This window comes from Anopheles ziemanni, chromosome 3 (assembly GCF_943734765.1).
Source record: "Anopheles ziemanni chromosome 3, idAnoZiCoDA_A2_x.2, whole genome shotgun sequence".
Classification (NCBI taxonomy): domain Eukaryota; kingdom Metazoa; phylum Arthropoda; class Insecta; order Diptera; family Culicidae; genus Anopheles; species Anopheles ziemanni.
Genome location: NC_080706.1, coordinates 10,595,740 through 10,619,412, shown reverse-complemented (window position 1 = coordinate 10,619,412; position 23,673 = coordinate 10,595,740). Strand labels below are relative to the sequence as shown.

General features: G+C 45.8%; 2 protein-coding genes across 2 annotated transcripts in view; both read right to left on the bottom strand.

Annotated features, from left to right (window-relative positions):
* LOC131284043 (mucin-2) overlaps window positions 1-16,083 on the bottom strand; it is a 101,334-nt gene extending 85,251 nt beyond the window's left edge. The window contains exon 1 of the mRNA XM_058312897.1: window positions 15,948-16,083. Within this exon, the coding sequence (XP_058168880.1) occupies window positions 15,948-16,083 (136 nt within the window). The remainder of the gene's footprint in view (window positions 1-15,947) is intronic.
* A 410-nt stretch (window positions 16,084-16,493) lies between these two features.
* LOC131284041 (uncharacterized) overlaps window positions 16,494-23,673 on the bottom strand; it is a 106,590-nt gene continuing 99,410 nt past the window's right edge. Inside the window, exons 6-7 of the mRNA XM_058312896.1 lie at window positions 20,360-20,600; window positions 16,494-16,669 (exon numbers count right to left, since the gene is read on the bottom strand). Coding sequence (XP_058168879.1) covers window positions 16,494-16,669; window positions 20,360-20,600 — 417 coding nt within the window. The remainder of the gene's footprint in view (window positions 16,670-20,359; window positions 20,601-23,673) is intronic.

The window sequence follows — 23,673 nt, the reverse complement described above, 5'->3', positions numbered from 1 at the left end:
CAGTTCGGATTTTCTGACCTCCGGGTGGTCGATCGGAAAGACAGTATGAATTGCTTGGGAAGGAATGAATGAGATGAAGAAAACCTGTAGAACATCGACTTCCTCTTGGTCGTGTAAACAGACGGCTAACGAGAACTTTGCATCCTGAAGGCGTCTCTGTAATTAAGCCATAGCTCCTGCAGTGCGCTCTACGATGCAAGGAGCTCGAAGTTGTCTAGCGAGAACTTATTTTAATTGTGCCATCCTAATGAAAGTGATTCATCAAACATTCCGTGCTGTTGTCCACTCCACTTTTAGCCAAATGACTGCCGGTGAAAGGTGGGAAACATCTTCGACGATAGTGGCACTCGACCAGCATCAGCTCATTGCAAGACTTTCGTGGTCTGTTTTAATTACCGTGTCACTCTTTTCTGCTCCCACCCGACGGATCCAGCGTTAGTAATGACGCTTTGGCCACTGAGTGTACCGTGGCTAGGTAGATACGGAAGGGAACTAAAATGGATATCTCGTTACTTTTTGACCCTCGGCAAATACTGATTTTCAGATTGCTCGAATTTAGCTTTTCCAGGACGTCTTGTCAAATATTTGCATGGACCCGACGTGGATTTACACCTAGAGATTGTGTTCGAGATGTTTTGTCCCGAGAAGGGCATCCCCGAACGTTGGTTTGTTTTGTAACGAGGTGGTCTTCTGTGTGGCTTTGAGGAACAAATCTGAATGCTTTTGTATTGTGTTTGAAGTGTCACAACAAAAGTATACAAAATAAAGGGGGTTTTATTTGGAACAAGAATCAAGCCAACCTTATGATAAAACATTCGTTGGGAAAAATTCCGATCTTTCTGCAGAGATATAATGTATATTATTATTGCCAACCATTGCTCGCTCTAAAACAATTTTCAAACTATACCAAATTGCTACCGGGTTTGAGTATTGATTCGAGGGCTGGTGGAAACCTGTTCCTTTTCCACATGGCCCGCACGTGCTAGAGCTTCCTGGGACGTGAGCGATGGTAATAAAATTTCACCATTTATTTCCGCTGACGGACGTTTCCAATCCGGAGGAGCCATCCACGAAAGCAAGCCACTGATCTCTCGCTCCCCCCCAATCGAATGGGGTTCGGTAGGGTGGGCCAGTGTTATTCTGCTTTCTTGCGCGTACAACCTCATGCCTCTCGTTTTCCGGATATCTCGTGCCGGATGCTCGCTGCAGGAGTCGAAAACGGAAGCACTAAGAGCGGGAAGGAGGTGGGAGCATTGTTCAACGTTAAGAAAAAAACGAAGCTTCCGACTGTAAAAACTGAGCCGAACAAGGGAACCCGATTGAAGTAATAAAATAATACTCAGTCCAGCGTCGAGGTTCTGTAGCTTCCGCTGCTTCCGTCTATCCTTTCTGCAGGTAGTAATCAAATCGAACTGGATCCTCCGGGGGAGCGAGGGAGGAGCCGGCACGGCGTCCACATCGTTACCATCGGTTGAAAGGACGAGAACCAGAATGCGAATGACAATTGGTTGTGCAAAATTCTGCCACCCGACGTGACGTACGGCTGTCACGTCTCTAATCAACGAACGGGAGGAACGGCAGCGCCGGAAGTGGGTCTCCAGGGTTGCAGGTCCCGGCTAATGGACGGATCGGATCCGTTTGAGTTCGAGAACCGGTTTTTCCTCCGCTGCAGTGCAATACCGTCCCGAGGCAGTTAAACTCAGGAAGTAGCACCAATCGGCGGGAACTGTGATTTCCAATGGTTTCGTTGAACTTTTTGCTCCCCTTCGCATTTGCTAAGGGGGCGTCTTTAAAGCTACGTGTGCGGGAAGGGAATTTTGAACCGATATCAATATCACCATAATGCACCGTATTCGATCGCATTTTATTTCATCACACAACATACAACTTCCTTCAGATCCCTTTGAGGCCCTTTCCCGGGCGGAAGAGCGTTGGAAAATGGGGGCCGCATTTAGCGAGTGGCTACAACCGAGGGCTGTTCGGAATTAAATTGTTTGCCATCGTTTAGCTGCAACGGAAGCAAAGTTCGGGCCATGAAAAGATTTGGCTGTACGTTCGCGTTAGCGAAGGGTTTGCCTGCAGCGTCCCTAACAGTGCAGAAAACGGGGGCAACTTTGAATGGGATCACATCCGTGCCGGGCCGTTGGCTGGGGTTGCAAGGAAGTAGCAAACTCTTTGAAAGTTTACTTCACCCCACCGACCGTCCGACGAATCCCCGGGAGATCCTTTCTTTCCCACCGAACGGAAAGGCTGCATCGATATCAAACATTTTAAACGCACAACAGTTTTTGGGTTGCTGGGGAACTTTGGACTTCCTGGAGTGCATCGGCTGATTTGTGGTGGGGGGCGTTTCATAAGAAGATCGAAATGTTGCAACTCAAACTCAAACGCTACCACCTCCAGGGGCCGACCGGGGGAATTATATTGAATTAAGCCGACGACTACGACGACGACGACGGCCTGGGGACGACGAAAAGTTTGGCAAATGTGACAGAACGGTTACCTACGTACGCCAGGAGTCCAAGGTGGATGACGGAAAAAGAGGGTCTCCTAGTGCAGAGGTCCTTTTCTCCGACGGACCGGAAATGGGTTTCGAAGCACACGATGCTACATTTCATTCAGTGCTGCGCCGGATTCGCGCTGTCGAAAGAGCCTGCCGTTTCGGTGGGCCGCAAGCCTTTGGCCGTTTCTCTGCGAGAGAAATTGTTCGGTGACGTCGCATAGGCGAGCAGAAAATTTGTTAGAATGTTTGTTACCATCCCTACGGCGTATGTTCATGGTCGAAAAGTTTGCTAATTGACAAATGTAAAAGTAGGAAGGTACTTTCGAGTTTGTTGCCAACATGCAGAATTAATCAGGGAAGTGTATTTTCATATCAATCTGATGCAGTATCTGATCGTTATAAGTTATAAGCGTGGAAAAAGCTGTGCTGATCTACTCGAAAAGAATCCATTTGAAAGATTAGATATTTCAATGGTGCTAATGAATGTCAATTTATAATAAAATGAACAAAGCTTGGACAGTTTCCGCGTGGAAAAACACGGAAACAAAAACATGGCAGACAAAAGAAAGACTTTTTAATAATTTTCACACAATCGATTCTGGAAAACCTTTTGCAACGATAAGGACAACGAAGTATAACTAAAGTGGTTTTTTTTCACCCCTCCTATTGCTCCAAATCCTGCTACCTACAACATGCAGCATTGTGTTGTAAATTTACAGCTTCACCGAAGGACATAAAGATTCGGGGAAAGCTCGTCAGTGAATTTCCGAACATTGATCGGATCGATCTGGCAACAGCGCGTACATCCGCCTGCAGTGAATATTACTTTTCATTGGCGGGAAAGTGGGAAAACATTTACGGTCAGTCAAAAATTCCATCATCACCCACGGGCAAGCGGGCTGAAGAGTTGGCAGCAACAGTTTCCCCGGTAGCGTGGAAATCTTCCACCAATTTTTCGTTGAAAAAACAACCCACTGGGCGAGATATGAATTTGTTATCAATTTTTCAGATCATAAAACATTGCTTTATGATTCGCGGGAAGGATGTTCACCCATCAGAGCTACCGACACACATACCCATGCACACGGACACATCGTTTCACCCGCAAAGCACACACCCCGCTCGTACCAGGATTCCATTAACTCTCGTCGAGGTTCGCAAACTGCCTTCCGTTCTCGTTTTCCCGGATGTAAGCGCTTCGCGAGACGGGTTTTGGATTTCTCTACTCTTTTATTATTTGGAGGATTCCCGAGGACGCTAGGAAAGCTTTTCCAATGCAACCCTAGCCGCGTGCTGTAAAGTTTTTCGCCGCCCCGCAGCTTGTTTTATCCGTGTTGCTACACTCGAGTTTCCGATCCGTTGCACTCCGGAGCCCGACTGCTTGCTAACCCCTCACCCCTCCCCGCTAACACAGTGGCCCGGGTCCGGGGGATTCGCTCCAGAGTTCGATCGATTTTGCCATTCCACGCGAAGGACGCTGTTGTTATTGTTCAATTTTCCAATAAGATTTTATGCTTATTTTTATTAACTTCTTCGACGAGTTTTCGACGAGTGGAGGAACACGTTTTCGCTGGCTTTCGCAGCACCGAACGAGAACGAGCTACTTTCCGTGGCTTCCGCTGCATACGGGGATGGTGGTCTCCATCTCCTCTCCTGGCGGTTGCCCTTCCGGTTCCGGTTGGCGGTAGGGTCGCATTTCGGTGCGAAGTTTCGGCTGCACCAGGATTGGGTGCATTTGTGCTGGTGGATCGGGTGCGGGGAGAAATCTGGTAACAATGCGTCCCTGGTGGAGATCAATTGAAGAATCTCATAGTTTCGCCCGGCACTGGTTGGTATGTTCCATACGACTGTTACGTACGACTTGATATCAATGCGAGGACTCCGGCGCGGATAAGTATGAAGTTTGGTTGGCTGAATTTTTCAAGAGGGATTTTCGACAATCTTCAGCAGCGGTCGTGTTCATCGAAAAGGTTTGGTTCGTTTTGATGAATCTTTATGAGAAACTTATATGAGAGGTGGGATCCGCATTTTTGTTTTTTAGAAATTATTGCTACCATTTTTCTAAAAATGGAAACGACAGGAAACACAATAATGTATAAGTTATGCTTGTAACTTGTATTTGTACTTGGACAACTCTAACGGTGGTTGTTCCATTGTTTGCTTGAAGATGGAATAAAAACAAATTTAACCACATCCGAGCCAATATTCCACATCGGATGCATCCCGGCCCGCCCAGGTGGCTCATGCTGTCAGGTTTCGATACGATCGTAAAGAATTCAGACATATCGTGCAACGAGACGATGCAGATGGCGTTCAAATTGGACACAAATCTGCCCTCACAGGGCTGAGCTGATCACACTTCCTGCGAGAAGAAAAACCGGAGAAGTAAATACCATAAGGGGATGTCTAGTTCTCCAGTGTGCTGCACTGCATGCATCCTGTATTCTTGTTTGATGAGGAAGCAAACTTGTTTGCATGCAATCACTCATCGAAAGAAACTGCGATACACGTCCTTTCTTGTGCACCGAGCTGTGTTATGGAATTTCCTATCCGAGTGTCGAGGAGCAACCGACACTGGAGCTCTTTGCAGAGGTTTGGATTACCTCGACACAAACCGAGATAATCAAGATAACAAACATATTGAAAGTGGAGTATTCGTTACAAGCACGACTCGCATCGGAAACCTGTTGGCACTTAATGTTATGTTCCGCTCATAAAAAGCTCCATGAAATGCTTTGATGAACAATCAGTTACATTGGATTCATTCGATGGATGGTCGAAGAAATAAATCGTATGAAGTTGAAGTACCAAGTGAATCAATATTTCTTTCTGAAAAATTTTATCAAATTCACTCATTGCTTCAAAGATGTAGACTATTAAATTGATAATCAGTATGTTTTCGTTTTATGATCAGTACTTTTAAGAGGCATGTAATTGCGGAAAGTTGATTTTCCACGAGCAAGCTTTAGAATCCAATATTCTATAAATTCGTTCTATAATTCTGAACGGTGTTCATTTCACACTTTAAGTATGAACCGTTTTAATAAACTGTAAAATTAGAACCTTGAATTGTATCTACCGGATTGTTTTTATAGGGGTTCAATCATTGGGTGATTTTTCACAGTTTAGATCCATCATTTCGTCACTTATTTTGCTAGGATGATCGGTTCATAATGAACTTGAGTTCCGTTTGGTATAGAACATGAAATACGGAAGTTTTATTGGTGTATAATTATGCTATAAATATTGGTTACTTGCAGTGTGTTTGAAACATGAAACCAGGAAATAATAGAAAACAATAACAAACGATTACTGGCAGGCTGCCAATATTGTGCCGAAAACGGCTGTTTGCGATGTATAAAGACCACATTGTGCCCCTAATGGTCGGTTTTCCAACGTGCCGATCGATCTCGGCCGCAATCATCGAATTTAACAATCAGCCAGCATTACTTGTCAAAATACTTCTGAGCGCACAGGTGCAGACGGCTTTCTCGGCGGCGGGGAGCGGCCCAAGGCCGATGTGGTCCGTCCAAAAGCGCAGACTCGCGCAGGGTTTGGGAACAAATTACGGAGGAATTACATTTAATTCGTCCAACATCGGAGCGTCGGAGCGTCTTCGGTTGGGTGAAGACAAGATCGTCGGCCCCCGATCGTTGACCTCGGGAAGGAGGAGATGGTGGAGGTTATCACGATGACAGTAGTCTTCCCTCCCCTCTCTCCCTCTCTTTTCATGCGAGCCCCGACGAGGGGAAGGTAACGATCCTCGTTAGGGGACGGAGAAAAGGCGGCGGAGGTCCCAAAACCTATCATTAGTAAAGTTGTACGCGAGCATATCACGAATCGGGCAATCGACACAGAAGTAAACAAGCAATCAATCCCCCCGGAGGGTAATTGAATCGCGTCAACGTTCGCACTTGACCACCTGGTCGACCTCCCGACAGCTCCGCGGGTCGCGTTTCTTTCTTCTTCCGCCGGGTCCAGGTGCGTGTTTGGCCTCCGCTTTTGTGCGCGCTTTTCTTTGCCCCGACCCGGATCCGGCCTGGTATTCCACTGGTCCGGGGCAGGGGGACCGGGGGCTGAGGGGGTAACAAAATGGGAGCCATAATTGAATAATCAGGTTAATTCCTAGACATTACGTTAATGCCCCGTTCGAGTAACACCTCCGGATCGGTCTCCCGTCATCGTTCTTTATTTTTCCCCTCCCGCCACAGGCCCCTTGACGTACTTCCTTCGGTGCATTTCATGGCGGAAGGAGGTGGACCGAGGTTTGATTTATACCGTGTGGCCATCCGGAATCCGTTGGACCAGCAGCTTACACTACACGCCGTGTGATGCATTGTTCGCTCATACGCTCATAGATGGGTTTTGAAAACCGAGTCCCTCCCGGATGCGAGTAATTTATAATGTTTAGTCAAATTTATATTTATTCAAACCGACACACCTTCCGAAAGCGAGCGGTTCGAGTTGTTTGCGCTGTGCGGGAAACCTTCGTCGGCCGCTTCGGATCGAATGGACGTTCCCGGTGGTCCCGGAGGTCTCGGAGGGAGTTTTCCTCGTGGGAAGAGCCCGCGGCTATGATTTGATGTCAGGAATTGTGGTTTTCGGAGCCGTTCACCGAGCTGTAGCTCCGGGACCGACACCCAAGGACGGAGGAGTTACAATGATATCGTTCCACACGTTCGCCGGCGTTTCCACCAGCTCGAGGTGTTGTTAAATTAAATTTACAGAGGCGAAAAGCGGATCCTGGTGGGCGCTGTTTGAATCGGCACTGTCAAGACGTTTCAGCTCCCGGAAGCGGTGATTTGTGGATTCCTGCAGCGCTTTACGCTCGGCTCACAGTCCTGGTGTTGATCCTAGAGTTACGTTCACGTATAGAACGAAGGTACGAAACACTTGTAATCGCATCAGCGGCTTTTGTCGTAAAGCTGGAGATGAAGGTTTGAAACGGTGCCACCCGACTCCAGGCATTACCGAGTAGTGCAAGTGGTGTGTTTAAATGTTCTGCATTCAATTCAATTTTGTCCGTCACAAATTAATACTTTATTTAAGTTTCGTATACTCGTAGTTTTCCTCTTAATGGATTATTCTGTTCGATTGTTTTGATGTGTTTTTTGTTGTTGGTAGTTGGTATTTTTTACTTCTTCAAGGATTTTACTTTTAAATTATTACATGGAAAAGTTATAGATTTACTTATTTTGGTCAAATAACTTTGTAATCTATCTCTGAATGTTGATGCTGTTGTGATGAAATGCTTCCTTATGAGTTGCAAAAAAGGATCAACATTCAACTAAAACAACTAATTTATGCAACCGACATAGCGGAGGCATTGCGTACGAATATCCTTACAGATGTAACCGCCTTAACGTTCCACTGACATGTTGAACCAACGCCAAGATGTAAATTATGTTCCATCTGGTGGTGGGCGACGCATCTGTGCCGCAAACACTTGGAACATCCGAGGGCGCCGTAAATACCGGCGCACCGGGCGTTTGGTGTTCGAGCCGAGTGTGGCGTGGAGCGTGGGAACTAAGGGAAAGCAAAGTGAATTTCGAGGCGCGATGAATCGCTGTAAAGCTTTTAATTGTAATTGATTTAACGAGCTGTTTGTTTGTAACGCACGGCGCGGATTTCTGGATTGTGGAATGCGTAAATTGCAAAGTTGTCGATTCTGGAACTCGCTGGTTTGCCGATCCGGTGGCCAAAAATATCACCCCACGCACTTGTTGCCCGCACGGAACGGTTCACGTTCGGTTCACGTACGTCCTTTCCTCGACGTTTGGCGGGAAAATATTGCCATGCGAAAGGAGTGCCCAAATTCGGGCGATGGTATGGTGGTTAGTTTTTGGTACGTTCTAATGTGGGTTGCGATGGGAATTCATTCGTACTACGGTGAAAATTCTATCACACACACACACACACACACACACACACACACAGACACATGTACACAATCGAGCATTACCACGGCTAAAAGGACCTCCTTGTACTCGCATGCCTCATGGGAGTACGGGAGGGTACGATTTGTGCTTAACGTTAACTACCGTAAATTAATGCAAAGTGAAAGAGAAATTTGCTGATTGAAATCCATTTGCCAAGCCGGTCCGTCGCCTTTCAACTTGCTCCGGGTTTTGGGACACATGGAGTACGGGTGTTTGTATACGACCTTTTCGGTTTTGTTTCTTCTTTTTTTTCTTTTCACCAAGCGGTATGAGAATGTTCACATGAGCCTTTTTGCATGGTACCTCCATCCGTGCCCAACTCCTCCCATTACACTTTGGGGGTCGAAACTTCAAACCTCGTTTTAGGGGTTTTTGTTTGCCGAAGAAATTAGCATTCATTAACCATGCATTAATAAGTTAGGGCGAGATGGGTTGAAGAAGTATAAAACAATCCGGATGACGCGTTGGCATTGTGGACTGAGGCGGTACCCAACAACAGAGGGAGCCGAATAGAACATTTGCCAGCGGGCGAGGATGACCCACGCCGTGTGCTGGATTCGAATGTGGCCCACTTAACGTCGGTGCAGCAGTCTCTCCCAGGCTCAGTGTCTCGGGATGATGGAACTGGTATTTTAAAACACTGTACGGTCAGGAACGCCCACGGGATGCGCCAGGGGAGGGGATTAATGCAATTTACCGTTAGCTGCAGGCCGCATGCATTACGTCATTTCGTACAAACAAGTTCTGGTGTATTGAGAATAAAGGGGATTGGGTTATACGAGTTACTTTACGAGTTAGAAGCGATGGCAAAGTTGTTGAAAATCTATTTTGTTGAATTTCAATCAGAGTTGGGCAACGTCATAAGAGTAGAAAGGAGTTTATATTACTTTAGTTTAATTTGAATTGCGTCGTAATTTATCCCTTAGTGAGATCAGTCATGGACCAAAACGACTAAAGTGCAATCAAATTTAATGAACTATATTCGAAAAGTTACTATGTGGAGCTGTCGAAACTATGAGTTGTGGAGCAAACCATTAATTAATTGGAGTGTTGAATAAAATGAAAAGTTGCGCTTATTAAATAGTTTACATTATCTAGAGATGACGTTTACTAGTGCTGTTTTGAAATTCATAAAACGTTTGTTTTTAAAGCATAAATTGAAGTTACTAATAAACGATCGACGTTAAGATCATAAAAGTTGAACAGTGAGTTTATGTTTTGACTTTTACTTTTTCGGATTTGTATTTAAATAAAAACACACTTTTATATGTGTATCATATATTATACTCGTTTGCTATAAAAATATGAGTATATAAAGATCCCAGAATAAACTGCAGCCAGAGTGACCTAAAGTAAAACTGGTTATAACCCACATATTTTTTTTAAATTACTCACATTTTTCAAATAATCTTGCCGGTTTTCCTTGAATTTAGTGATAAATCCTGCTGAATACATGCTGAAAACTCTCCCTGGAATGATGCCCGAAAACATCCTTGCACATCCTTTGTTTGATTGTGTGCAACGGATCCAGAAAAACAGCGGAATGAATAGTGTAGTGCATTGATCAATTCGGCCCCCGCCGAAGCTCGTTGGACAAGAAAATTTACACCCGTCCTGGTGGTGGCCGGTTTTGTTCCCACGCTGTTTCGGGATTATTTTTCCCACGACTTGGCTAGGTGGAGCGTCGTCCGTATGCTAAATTCTCACCTCGCCTGACGAAAGCAGTCGGAAATCCATTCAAATGAATGATTCAGTGAGTTGAGCTGAGCCGAAGAGAGAAATGGCACCGGGATGGCAATCCTTATAAAACCATTTTTCACCGCCAGCAGCAACACCACCAGCAGCAGCAACTGCAGCATCGGTTGGGCGACGGCACAACGGCCAACACTTCCGGAACAATGGCGCTGCTCCCGGACTGTCTCGTGGCGATAATCTCTCACTTAAACTCCTGCCAGGCGCTGATAAATGATCTCACTTTCATCCCTCGCGTGTCCTTTGTTCGTGCAGCCGAGCTCGGGCCCGAGCCAGCAGGGCGCCACTTCCGTCGGGAAGTCCTTCCGGTGACGCGCTGCGGACGGATGACATCGACCCGCTGAAACAGGACGCCCACAGCGGGCAAAGATGACGAGCCTGACGACGGTGGCGATGATGGAGATGAACCGTTGGCCAGCTTGTCTTTGGCCGACTTAACCGGGCTTGGCGCTAATCATGGCCATTCGTCGTCCTGCTGGAAGACGCTCCGGGGGCTGAACTAGATGGGGGACCGAAAATTGTTTCAACTGGAACGGTTGCACCACCCGCACTCCATTCCTCCGCGTTCATAATTAATGACAAATGATTAATGGAGTGTCTTAAGCGCATTGACTGTTGCTGCCGCAGGGAAGGTGTTGTATATTTTTATACTTCGTCCCGTAATCGTTGCCCCTTCCTTGAAAGGAACATCTCTGTCGGGAATGAGTTGAAGTATTTTTCATATGCAAGATACTTTTCTTTCGTGTGGTTTTTAGTTTGTTCTTTATTTGAAGGTTTTTAAATTAAGATTTGTTACTGTGCGTTCTATGGTATATGTGTGGTTATGTCTGTGTTAATTTAAAAAAAAAATATTGTTACACAAGATCAAAATCAAAATTAATTTCTTTTGTGATGTTCATTAACTTACTTGTCATCAACTGTCATTGATATCTCCTATTTAAAAACTCTTCACAACTTAAAATTATTATTAGCATTGCGTAAGTCTTTCACGATTCTATCCTTAAATTCAGTTTTTGCATGCCTTAACAGATATGTTAGAATGAAAGAAAACATATCAAAGAAAATAAAAAAACAACATCTGAATAAAGTCGAACGATCTGGCTGTATAATTACAGAAATATTTCCCCTAGAAAAACACCTAAAATAAGAATAAAAGCGCAAACATGTTTTCTTTCAACTGTTTCAAAAGAACAATCTCAAATATTCAGTTCATTCGGATTCACTTTATTTCAACCATAATTTCACATATTTCTTTCACCCTCTCTATGGTTAGCTGCACTCGACCCACTAGAGTTACGGTGTAGCGACTGCGGTTTTGCAAATGAAAAGTCTCAAAATATTACCAAAACTCTCGCTCCAACCCTGCGTCATCCTCCAGACACCACCGGCAATGGCCTTGCCACGCACTTAATTCGTATATGCTGCACAGCTCGCCTTTCTATGCTACGTTCGGTATCGACCATTTTACAAAAAAGCCACCTAATCTCTTCGCCTGTTCCTGCGTTTACCTGTCCGGTTTCCCCCTCTGTTCGGTTCTGATTAGTTTAATTTTTTTCTATCCCATTCAGTGTTTTGTTTGTTTGTTTGGTTTTATCATCAGTTTAGCCTCTTCGACCAATGATCCGTCTAATAAATGTACTTCTATGATTCATTTTAGATCTCTTTCACATTACCCGGGCATTGGATATTGTTTTCGATTTTCGCCCACTGATCCGCTACGGTTAGACTACATCAAAGGAGCTCATCTGCCGGATGGGCATGCAATTGGGTTTGTTTTCCATTCGGGTGTATGCATGCGTAGCGTTCTTATATTTGCGACCTTCGCGTTTTTTCCTTCTCCTTATGCACTTAGTTAATGACATCAACAAACGTGTAGAATTAGCTTTTTTTTTGGTTTAGTTATTCTGTTTTTTCGTTTTCCCATCCATTTACTTTTGTTGCTTAAAGGTTGGGGTTGGGTTTTCGTCTAATAGCCTAAGGACTTGTTCTATCAATTGAAATTTTGCTGCTTCCTTTTGCCGATCCTGTTCATTCATGATTCACAGCAGCCGAACGTGCAGTCGACTGCGGATTATCATAAATTAAAAAAAAAATCAATACATCTAGCCCACCGAGTGTTTGGACATTGCATATCAATTAGACGTGTTGTTATCTGGGTCGATGGCTTCGTTTTCTGTATACGCCACTTTTTCCCGCTAGCGGCAATCAAAGGTGCTCCGAAAATCGGCCAATGGAATGAGTACAAACCACAAAACAAAAGTGTTTATTTATACGCTTAGTGGCATGAGTTGAAAGTGTTGATTCGAGCCCGGGAAAGGTGCGCGCCATTTTCAGCTCATGCTCCTTCGCTGGCCACCTTTTCCCCACTCTATTCATTCTTACCAATAACGAAAGCTCTTATCAGTAACAACTATTTACATTGCATTATACTCTATTTATCATTAGCTTCCATCTTTCATCTTTCGGCTGCTTCGAACTGATTACTATAATCTCTAGGGTTTTTTTTTCGCAATGATGACTGGGAGTGTTTTGCGGATTCGAACGGGCTTATCGCTTTTCCCCTCAAACATTTCTTGTGTGAGCTGTATTTGCGTATAGAGGGAGGAAAATATTGGGGAAAATCAACACGACGGTTCAAAGGATTTGCTTGGCCGGATTTAGCTCTAAGCTGGATTCGGAAACCAATGGCTACTATGATGCACAGATCAAATGATTCGCTTCGGCAGCAATTGCACTCGACGATCGATGAAAATAAATTTAAAATTAATTATAAGCCTCACCGCGGCCAGCTCCCCTTTCCCCACTGCATCCCGCCCCAAATCGGATACTAGTAACTAATGAACGGTTAATTGATTTTCTGTCGAATAATAATTCGTCAGCGCGCGAGTCGCGGTGTTTTGCTCGTTTTTTTGCGCCTCGAAGTGGCGAAGATGGCGGAGTATCATTAGTTTCAACGAGCAAAACCAACAGCAACGACGATGGGCCAACGAGGAAGGCGAGCATATGCCAAGCGCGCCAGCAATCCGCGGATCGCGACGGCTAAAAGTCATCGATCACGACTCAATCAACGTGGGTGGGCAGCCACGGGTGGTGTTGGTGTTGGTGTCGGCGTCTGGCCCGAGCGCTGGCCCGAGCTTTGGGCGATTTATTCCAATTCCATTCCTCCCCGTCAATTGAATTAATCAATTTATCCTGTGCCAATAAACAACGGAAAGGTCGACTGAACCTGATGCCGTTGCGGTGGAGCAAGGGGCGATAAGTGGGAGGGAGCACCATAAGCCATAAGGCTTGATTTGCAAGTCACATTTGGCCGGCCAACTGGAAACAGTTGCCCGGCGGGTTCGCGCTTTCCACCGGTCGGTCTGCGAGCGGGCTCTAAAGTGTTCTCCGGTGTTTTTTTCCCCACATTTCCACAGTTTTCCCGCTCGAACGGACCCGCCTTCCACACTTCCGGCAGACAGTTGGGACACTTGGTTTCATTAAAATCGCGTAAAATGTTGCCCCCCCCCTCCCGCTCCCGCTAATGGAAAAAGCGATGCGTGCCATCAGCTACAAACGGTCGCATTCTTTCGCGTAATTTAAGTCACTTGACAATTTGAAATAATAATTAAGCGCAACACTGTCGACTGAATGATTGATATCGGCTGGTAGAACACGCCAATCGGAAAAAAACGTAGATGGCTTTGGTAAAACAAGCAACAAAAAATCAGGACAACTTGTTTGATCGAATAGTGGATGATTTTGTGCATGAAATCGTTAATTTTTTTCCCGTTTCAAAATAGTTCACCAGAGGGTGGAAATGGGTGGTTGATGATTTTTCATGTTTGCATCGCCTTACTTGCCTCGCGATAAAATCGTACGTGCGTAAAAGTAGCAAATCGACCTGTGACCGGCCAACCGTTAAGCTCCTGTTGATTAAATCAATGTTTACACACGCACCGGTTGATGAAATTGGTTCAATTTATCGCATCGTCCAATGGGCTTGGAAGGTCGTAGGGATCGCGGATGTATTATTTTCGCCGCCCAGGCACCCGGTTTGCCGTTTTTATTTTCCCACATTTTCAAACTTTTCCCCTCCAGCGGCAATCAACCATCAGCATTAACGGACCGTTTTTCTTCCGGCCAGGCTGGGAACATGCTTTTAATGTTCGTACTAGTGCAAGGGCTGGGTTGAACATTTCGGGCTAAATGCAGGCCAAATTAATTTATAGAAAAAAAAAGAAGCGGAATCGAATTGAATTTACCTATTTGTTTCAACATCCCACCTTCACCGATTCGGCCACCCGAAAGGGTATTGCCTCCCAGTCTCGACCGGGCTGCTGCCTGCATTGCATATTCATTTTAGTCTACTTCTCATCACCATCGCCATCAGCATCATCATCATCATCATCGTCATCATCATCAGCGTCATCGTCGTGTATCGACTTTGTGCATCGCGTTCAAACGCGGCGCAAAAAGCAGCACATCAAACGAAAGGTGCACCAAAGCAGCATAACTTCATTTATTCATTTTCAATTAAATTTTCGCTCACGATTTGAAGGGCGGAAGGAGGAGGGAGAGGGGGGGGGGGAGTACTCCCGAGCAATGAGTAGCATCATCTGCAGTAGCAACGGAAAGGAAAAGGGCTTCAACGCCTGCCCGCTTCGATTCCGATGGAGCGCAGCAGTTTCCGTGCCTGGGGGAATGAGTTTCCACCGCGTTCGAGCGAGTTTCCATCCCGACTGTGCATGCGGACGGTAGTGAGGGTGGGTTCGATTTTGATTTTGCATTTTTCCTCCATTTCCTCGGCAACCCGGGCACTACTCCGCTTGGCGCGTTTTCGTTAGATTTTTATTTTCCACGACCGCGTGAGTTTAAATTGCGAATGGTATTTTTCCACCGTTTTCCGCTTCGGTATGGCAGAACGGGTTTTTTATCCCGATAAACGGTAGGGAAAATGGGTTGAAAAATAAACTACACGTGTTTCACTGAACGCTAACCGACAGGGGAAACTGTCCGAACGGGTGGTTGGGATCTGTTTTGCCAAGTTCTTGTCGATTTTGCGGCCGACATGTGGGATGTTCCCGTGCTTCTTTCGCTCATTATCGGTTAAACCCCTCGCCGGGTCGATAGGGTCGTTGCTAATCGTCGCGGTTGTTTGCATTCGATCTGCTCGTGGATGCATTCACCTGCAGCTAAAATATGTATGAATTTTCGTTTTCTTTGTGTTTTTTTTCACTACCCAAAACCCGGTAACCGGTTGAGTGGTGTTTCATTTGAAGTAGAATTAAAAGAAAGAAAAAGCGAATGGAAAGAATAATCGAGTTCGATCAGCTGCAGCACGAGCTCACTCGAACGGATGACATCGTGTCGATTTCACTTTGCACGTTGCGCTCCTTTGAACCGAGCAAACACAAGTCGCTTCATTGCCGTGATTATTGAATGAGTTAAATTACTATTTGCCAAGTCCGATGCTCCACGTTTCGCCATCGAAACCGGTTGATTAGCACCAGGATCCAGGATGAAAAACAAAAACGAAATCCTTTCTCGCAAAGGGTGGGGTCGCTTTTCCGAGCAGCATTTCAATGCATTGCATGAACGCACCATGTCCGCGCTCGTGTTAGTGGTTGGAATCTGTTTTTTAACTCCCCTATACGAAGGAAACTGCAACTGAATTCGAAGCGCAGGAAAGTATTGCTCCCACGACGTGTTGGAAAAACCCGTTCCCTGTTTTTCTCCCGTTGCAAAACACTCGCCCATCATTAACGTCGTACTTTCCCGCCGCTTTCCGGCATTCACTTTGGGAATTGCATGGATTTTCTTGCCCGCCCCCTGCTGTTGAACCTCACCCTCAGTTTCTCCCCGCTCCCCGCACACCCCGCTCGCCCAGCCGATGTAGCGCCGCCGCATCATTAACGGAGTAAGTGTTGTGAGTGTGAACGAGACGCCCTTCCAATATTGCGTGGACAGAGAAAAAAAATGAAACGGGAAAAGGTGATGAGGAAAAATAAAATAGAAACAAATCGACCCAGCAGCAGTCGGGCCGAGAGTGTCAATTTGTCCCAGGACGAATTGACCCCACTGGAAGCACCGCGCCGGTGTGGTTTGATAAGATCGTCCCCGGAAATGCAGCAGCGTTGGTGGCTCCGGTTTCCATCTGGCGTTTGTTTTTTTTTTTTGTTTGCGAGTGTCTGTCGGCGCTGGCGGGGGAAGGGGCAGTGAGGTGGGAAACATCGATTCTCGTTAGCAAATGACATTCAGCAGCCCGCGGGCAGCACCTGTAGAGCCGTGTCGTCCTCGTCCATCCGCGGCCAGCAGAACTATCTTCGAAGCGCGAGCACGGAGGAGCCCAGCGCGGGCGGTGGGCTGATTGGGGCTAATGAGGGGCTGTTGAGCAGAGTGCCCATGGTGAGCAGCGCGCTGAGGAGAAGCGTCCAGCCACCCTGGAAGAATCCTTGGACGCGAGGGAATATCCTTGTGGCGCTGGATGATGTAACTGCGAATGGAAGAAGGAAGAGAATTGTTGAATGAAAAATAAGCTTACGCCATCTTTGGAAATAGGTTGAGGGTGTTGATACGAATCGTACTGTGGGGTGATTTCTGCCGTATTGAATTGAAATTGTCCTGCACTTTGAGTGGAATACACGGAACTGAAGCAGTCAGGGCTTCACTTATGTCTTCAACTATTTTTCAACCCTAAAAATAGGCTATAATCATTGTGGTACGTGAAAAGAATTTTCGCAAAGTTCAAGACTTGTTTTGGCATAGAGCTAATTTTTTCATTTCTGCCCAATTTAGACGCTTGGCTGAAATCATCAGAACCCTCCCGGCATTCGACTCCGTACATCCATTAGCTAATTTGTGCATCGAGGATAGAAAAGGGATTTTGTTATTGTGTTTCCTTTGTTGTTCGTTCAGTTTGGTGGCTTCGAACCCTATTAAGATTTATTCATTGAGCTTAAGTGAATGCTTCAATGAACAAACTTGCTACTCCTTTTTTATTCGCTTTTTGCTTGACAGGCTCAACCGAACACACGCTGGGACTTTTCTTTGGAATGAAATGAATTAGAAAAAAGCGAGCCTCATCTGCAGATAAAAATAGATAATTTGCTTCTTTCAGCTTTTCGTTGCGTCGGTGAGTATATGTGTGTGTGTAGGGTTTTTCCACTAATCCCATCCTCATCTCTCGATTAATCAATTAAAAACCCCTTTCAAGTGCCTCTCGACATCCGCAACGTTCTTATCGCTCTCAACAAGGCTTTGACTCTTTCATTTCCCGGCAAAAATAAAAACGATTCATCCTAAGCCGGCAAACACTTCTGCCCGCCAGTGGGAGCTTGATCCTGGTTTCGAGTACCTCTCCTTTTTGTGTCCAAATTTTATGAGACCTTTTCGGTGGTTCTTTTTTGTTGTCGAAAAAATGGAGCCCTTCTTCGGACTTTCTAGGCGTCATTTATCGATCTTTTAATCAGACTTTGGCTGCCGTTCTGTTTCATCTTCGATTCCCCGATGGGCTACGGTCCAAAGAAGAGCCATTTGACATGCCAGGGAAGCGATTTAAATTTAGAACTCAGCTCGGTACCGCCAAACTCACACGCGCGCGAACGGGAGCAAATAATAAAAAACCCTTCTTCCCATTAGGAAAAAGCGCGAGCTGCTACAGTGCAGCAAAACAAGGAGGCCCATCGCAAAGGGCCCTTTTTCCGAGCCGCCCGATGACACGCGGGAAAAGGATGGGACCCGCTTTCCGTTGGCAGAATTCCCGGACTTTCCGTGCTCGAGCTTTCCGCGAAGCTCCGGCAAAGAACAATGGGATGTTCTTCGTAAAGCTGTGTCGGGAGATAGGGAAAGAAAAGAAATGTACAAGAAAGGCCGCAACACGGCCGCCTTTCTGCCTTCCCGCTTCCTCGGTTGTTGACGGCACTCGAAGAAGTGCCAAATCATCCTAATCAGATTGTCGGAAAAAGCGTTATTCGGTTGATTAAGGGGGGAAAGGTGGGGGTGGGACAGGGGAAGCCACCCCGGGGGGGGGGGCCAAGCTGACGCGAAATGGATAAATTGGGTGAAGATTCTTTTCTTCTGCGCGGAGCTAGTTCGTGCCGCAGTTTGGCATCAAAGCAAATTTCGGTGAGTTTTTCCCGTTCACAGTTTGGAAGAGAAAAGAAAAAGCGACGAGAGGGTGTCTAGAGCGCACACAACACACACACACACACACACACACTCACGCATGGATGCTTTGGTTTCGCGTTTTGGTCCGATGGCATTTTCCGACCAGTCATGATGATGAGGTTGTAACTCCGTTTAGATTCTCTTTTTCCCGCTAGTGCTACCTTTACTTTCCTCACGGACTTTGGCTTTCTTAGTTTTTTCTATATTCTTTCCCACATTTTTCCCGACAGTGGGTGACCCCAGCTCAACCGGAACTAATCTAATCCACTCGAAATTGGCCCCAAATGTCCGTTTGATCATCCTTCCGGTCAGTGAAGCCGGATGTGGTAGAGGGGTGGGGGGGAGGGGGGGGGGGGGTTAGGGTAAGGACACCCAGCGAGCCGTGGTCGGTTTCTTCGGTCGTGGCGGAATGATAAATCAATTTCACCCTCGAGCTCAAGGGCCGAACCGATGGCATCTTGGAAAAACCGGCCCAGCTCCGATCCGGATATGTTGGTGCGTGCTGGAAAATATTACGACTGCTGGAGCTTCAGCGAGCCGAAGAGAAAAGAGGGGGTACGATTTCCCTTTCGAAATCGAAACGACTCGCAGCAGAAGTGTCCGGGAAAACATCTGTTGATTAGCTTTCGGGGCAGCAATTTCCCGGCCTGGCCACCGCTGATGAAGCGCTGGGGAATCAATAGAATCCTACGACTCGACATTTGCAAGAATCTTTCCCACTTTCCTCAGTTTTTCCGCCCCTCCCCTTGCCGGAGGGCAAGGTTTGTTCTGGAAAGCTTCGTAATGGCGGCGAGGCCATTAATCACGGCGCAAGATAGTGCACGTCCATTTCGTGTTTCCCCGTTTTCTGATTGAGTTTTCCTCATTTGCTGCCACAAGGGTTGCACGGTGGGCTGGAGGGGGAGAAACTCCAGCTGAGAGGTTTGTTTTTGAAGCTGCTCTAGAAACGTCTGTACGGAACACGGCGCCAATAGACAATGTGGCTGCTTAACTAGCCAAACAATGTTATCCGAGAATGGAGTGTGAGTGAGTTGTGTGCGAATTGTTTTATTACATCCTCTTTTATGCTGATAGTTGCGCCACAAGAAATTATCCAGTTGATTAAAAGAAAGAGATGAAGCTTACAGTGTCAGATTCTATAAAAACTACCCTCATTACTACCGAATATTTTTTTCCATTTGTTTTTTCCTACATTTCTCACAAAAAATAGTGAAAAGATCTATTGTCATATAAACTGTCGAGTATGTTTTATAATTAATAATGAGAATGATTTATTAAAATACCTAGCTCCAATATAGATATATAAAAAAAATATATCACAGTAATATAAACATTGATGCCTAAGCTGAACAATTCTCACACATGAAATACGACAAACGATGTTTTCCAATTGGCCCTATGTATGTTAGAATGTAAAACTATAAATAACTGCATTTTAAATTTGCTTTAGTAAAGATGAAACTTACAAAAAAGTGCAGAAAAATGAAATATTGAAAATATCTCCAAATTACCGGCATAGCACAAGTAAGAGTAGTAAAAAAAAAAAATATATATGAGTCAGGAGAAAGAAGGATTTAAACTCAATAATGAAATATACAAAATAGTAAAATATTACTCTGGTTTTTCGAGTGGTTTTGTTCTAGGTTGGCTGCATATTACGTATGATGGCTCGATGGATTCATCAGGACGGTTTTGCTCCGTTGGTTGTTCGAGCAGATAGGGGACGTATGTTCCAAATTACTTAATGCTCCATTTGGTCCCATTTAGAACCCGTTGGGCACATCAAAGCAATCCGGGTGGAAGTAAAATAGGAACCGTTTCAATCAGAAAGCAAATCCATCTTTACAGTGTCCTGACGTTCCAGTAGTGGTTTCGACCGAATTTTCTGGGCATTTGAGTTTCACTCGTGCTTTGGGTGAGGGCAGTTGCCCAAAGGACACCAAAACCCTCCAGTCCCGATTAAACACCGCAGGGGAAAAGGATGAATTTGTCCCGCGAGACCCCCCCCGGTACTCACCTCGCGCCGGAATGGGATCCCGCTGGGGCACGCCCAGCTCCATCTCGGTGTACTGCTCGTACAGTTTCCCGATGGTGGCCGTACATCGCAGCAACAGGGCGCCGCCGGCTCCCGACGGACCGCCCATGCCCGGCATCAGGCCCGAGCCGAAGTGCGAGCTCTGGAGGTGCAATCGGACCGTCAACGTGCTCGAGATCAGGTTGTCCGTGGTGGTTCGCGATTCTTCAATCGTTTTGTAGACCTGCGGGGGAAAAAAGAAGACATAAATGAGAGCGAGGTTTCAGATGCGCTGGTTTAATTTTCATAACCCCCAACAGGTTCGCACCCGGGCTCACGAGTGAAGACAAATCGATGTCAACCGAATGGAAGAGGTTCCCGATTGCCGGCGGAAAATCTAATCAAACTTCACGGCCACCCGAAACCGACCATCGCCATCGATAGACGGGTTTTACGGCTCCCAGGAGGGCGGGCCAGAACCTTCGGCCTTGCTGCAGCCCCCGCTTTCGGAGAACCCCTTCTCGTGGTTGCATAATGGAGCAAATCGTTATGAATAATATAGTCGAAGCGGACCTCCGGACACTCCGGGGCCGAAGTGCGTTGAGTTCTCAATCTCCCGGGCGCCTGACAATCCTCCAAGATTTATCGATCCCATTCACGACCATTTGTCCCACGCCGTAAGGGCAGCGGACAACGGAAGCGCCCGTGGTCGTTGTTACTTCCTCCCGGCTTTTTCGCAGCATCAAAACCAATGCCACGATCGATACCAGTGCCATCTGGTGGTCAATGTTTACAGCATCGTTTCCGATCCGCTCCCAAGCGGGAAGGGCGAGCTGGGTGGCCTTTTATGGCACAACAACTTTTTACGACCACTAGGAAGTCCTGCCCGATCGGAGGGGAGTTGTTTGTTTGTTTCCATTCGTTTCCCTTCCCGTTGCTTTACCGTTCGGTTCCGGAGGCTTCGGCTGGCAAATCTGGTGAAATATTTGCTGGGAGGGCAAAAAGGGAAGCCTAAGGAGGATTTGAATTGCAATACTGTCGCCTATCGTTCGCCTGAGAAGCCTCACCGGAAAAGCTCCATGGGATGAGCCAGTGGAAAGCGTTCGGTGAAGCTAAGCCCTGGAACAATCCTCACCGGAGGCTCATCGGTGTCTCGAGGCATGCCTGGGTCAGGTAAGGTTTTCAGCTGACTCCCTGAGCGCACGACGATGGGGAGCATAATCTCAATGAGAGAGAAATATTTATTGCGATTTTATGTTTATCGGTCGTGCTCGATAACACAATCCGATCGATTTGTGCTATCGGTGGACGAGACCGGGAGCGGAGGAGCTTGCTCCCGTCCCAAGTGATGTAGTCATAAATGTACCTTCTTTACGAGGTACTCACAGGGCAACGGAGAGGGCGTGGGCGACGGTGACCATATGTACCGAGTTTCATTGCTGGCTATTTTTATGTCATCACTCTTCGCAGCAAATGGTCCGTACCTCGGCGTTGGAGGTAGAGGCACACCAACACCAGCCCGAAAGGAAGCTCCAAGGCCGGAACCCGGAGATCATCCGGGACGGAAGAAGTGCACGGTTTCAATGCCTTAGCTGTTGCGGAACGATCCGTATCACTAAATCATAAACTTGCCGATACTTTTTATGGAGATCTCGTCGCCCCAACATCGCCATTCCGTCCTCCGGCTGGCGGAGGGGATTGGTTTATTGGGACGTTTTTCGGAAAGATTAAGAAGCAATAGGAGGCTGCCTTTTGCCACGCCACTGCGAAGCTGTTGTAATAATGGGGCAGGATTGTTTTCTTCCTGTTTCGACGCTCTTCGGATGTCGGTATTAAGAGCGTACTGCATACTTTCCTTTTGTCCCCGTTGGAAGGAAAAGTTGCTAGAAAAGGAAGTACGGATGTTTTGTTGTTGATGTTATTGCGCAAACAAACCGAGCTGAATGAGCACCTCGTCTACTGCCAGAATTTGTTGGAAGCAAAAAGAAAGTAGAAATTTATTACTTCACGATTTTGTCGATAAGCAAATAGACCAACTTTTGGCCTTCGCGAGCTACCGCAGGCGGGGTCGGAAAAGTCAAGCGTGAGGGTTGCAAAGATTTGTTTTGCGGTTGTTGAGCATTAGGTGCTGGGTTGGTCGTTAACATGAATCTTGGGTTTCGTCTTTCTTAGTGTGGGCATTATTGCCAATTTTTAAAGCTTTGATGAATGTTTTAATAAATGATGTAATCTCTCATAGGAAATCAATAAAGTCAAGCCAGTATCGACCCTTATTTACAAGAACTCAGACTTTTCCTATGATTCTAAAATTTCATCGTATATTATGTATTAGATTTCTTTTCTATAAAAATAATGTTCATGGATTAAAAAGCAGTTCCTTCATACGGAGCATGTAGTTAATTTATTTCCCATAGTTTTTTTTTATCTTTTTCATTATGCATCAGGTACAAGCGTCATTTTGAAAAACATCGGAATACACCCATGATGGTGTCGGTGTAGATTTGCTTAATGTAGTGAAAACAAGAAGATGTAGCATAGCGTTTCGTTGCTGGGTCTGATGTTGCAACTTTTCATTTGGTTTAGCATAAATTAGCGCAACTCGTACCATTTTCTCGAAGCTCGTCCGAAGTATGTTATCGTTGGATGTTGTTCTATCAAAAAAAACTTCCATGATTAAATATGTTTCCCTCGTTTTCGCATGTGTTTACCTTTTTTAACGGACTTTTACAGTATGCTTCTCGGTGCACGTATGCAATATCTCTGTAAATTAATATTGTTACATCGTCGAGCTGGTTTTAAGGTTAAAGGAGGACGGGTAACGGAAGGACTTTTCATTATCAACTACCAGAACCAACAAAGCGTGTTATTGAACATAGTTGATCATTGTTTCGTGTTGCGATGGAAGGTGATATGCAATTCATTAGTACATAATTTTCTGATATAACTTGCAGTAATTTTCTGATATAAATCGCACTAGTTCATGACGGAACATTTTGTTTGGATGCTTTAGTTATTCAAAATAACAATAAACGATAGTCTTTATTAAAATGTCTAGGCATATTCATGGAACGTAGCGTAATAAACGCGCACAATCATGGCAGGATTTTTAATGCCATAAGCCCAACTTTTGAAGTGTTTTGAGCCGCGTTAGCTCCTCTCCGTTTCGAGAGCTTGATTTTCCAACAACTCGTGACGTGCAAGAGATAAAAAAGAGAACCTTTCCACAATCACGCCAAAGGTGCGCTCCGTCGTCGTGTAATTCAATTTGGCGAATGAATTTTCATACATTATCACCTTCTTGTGGTGCTTTGGCGCAA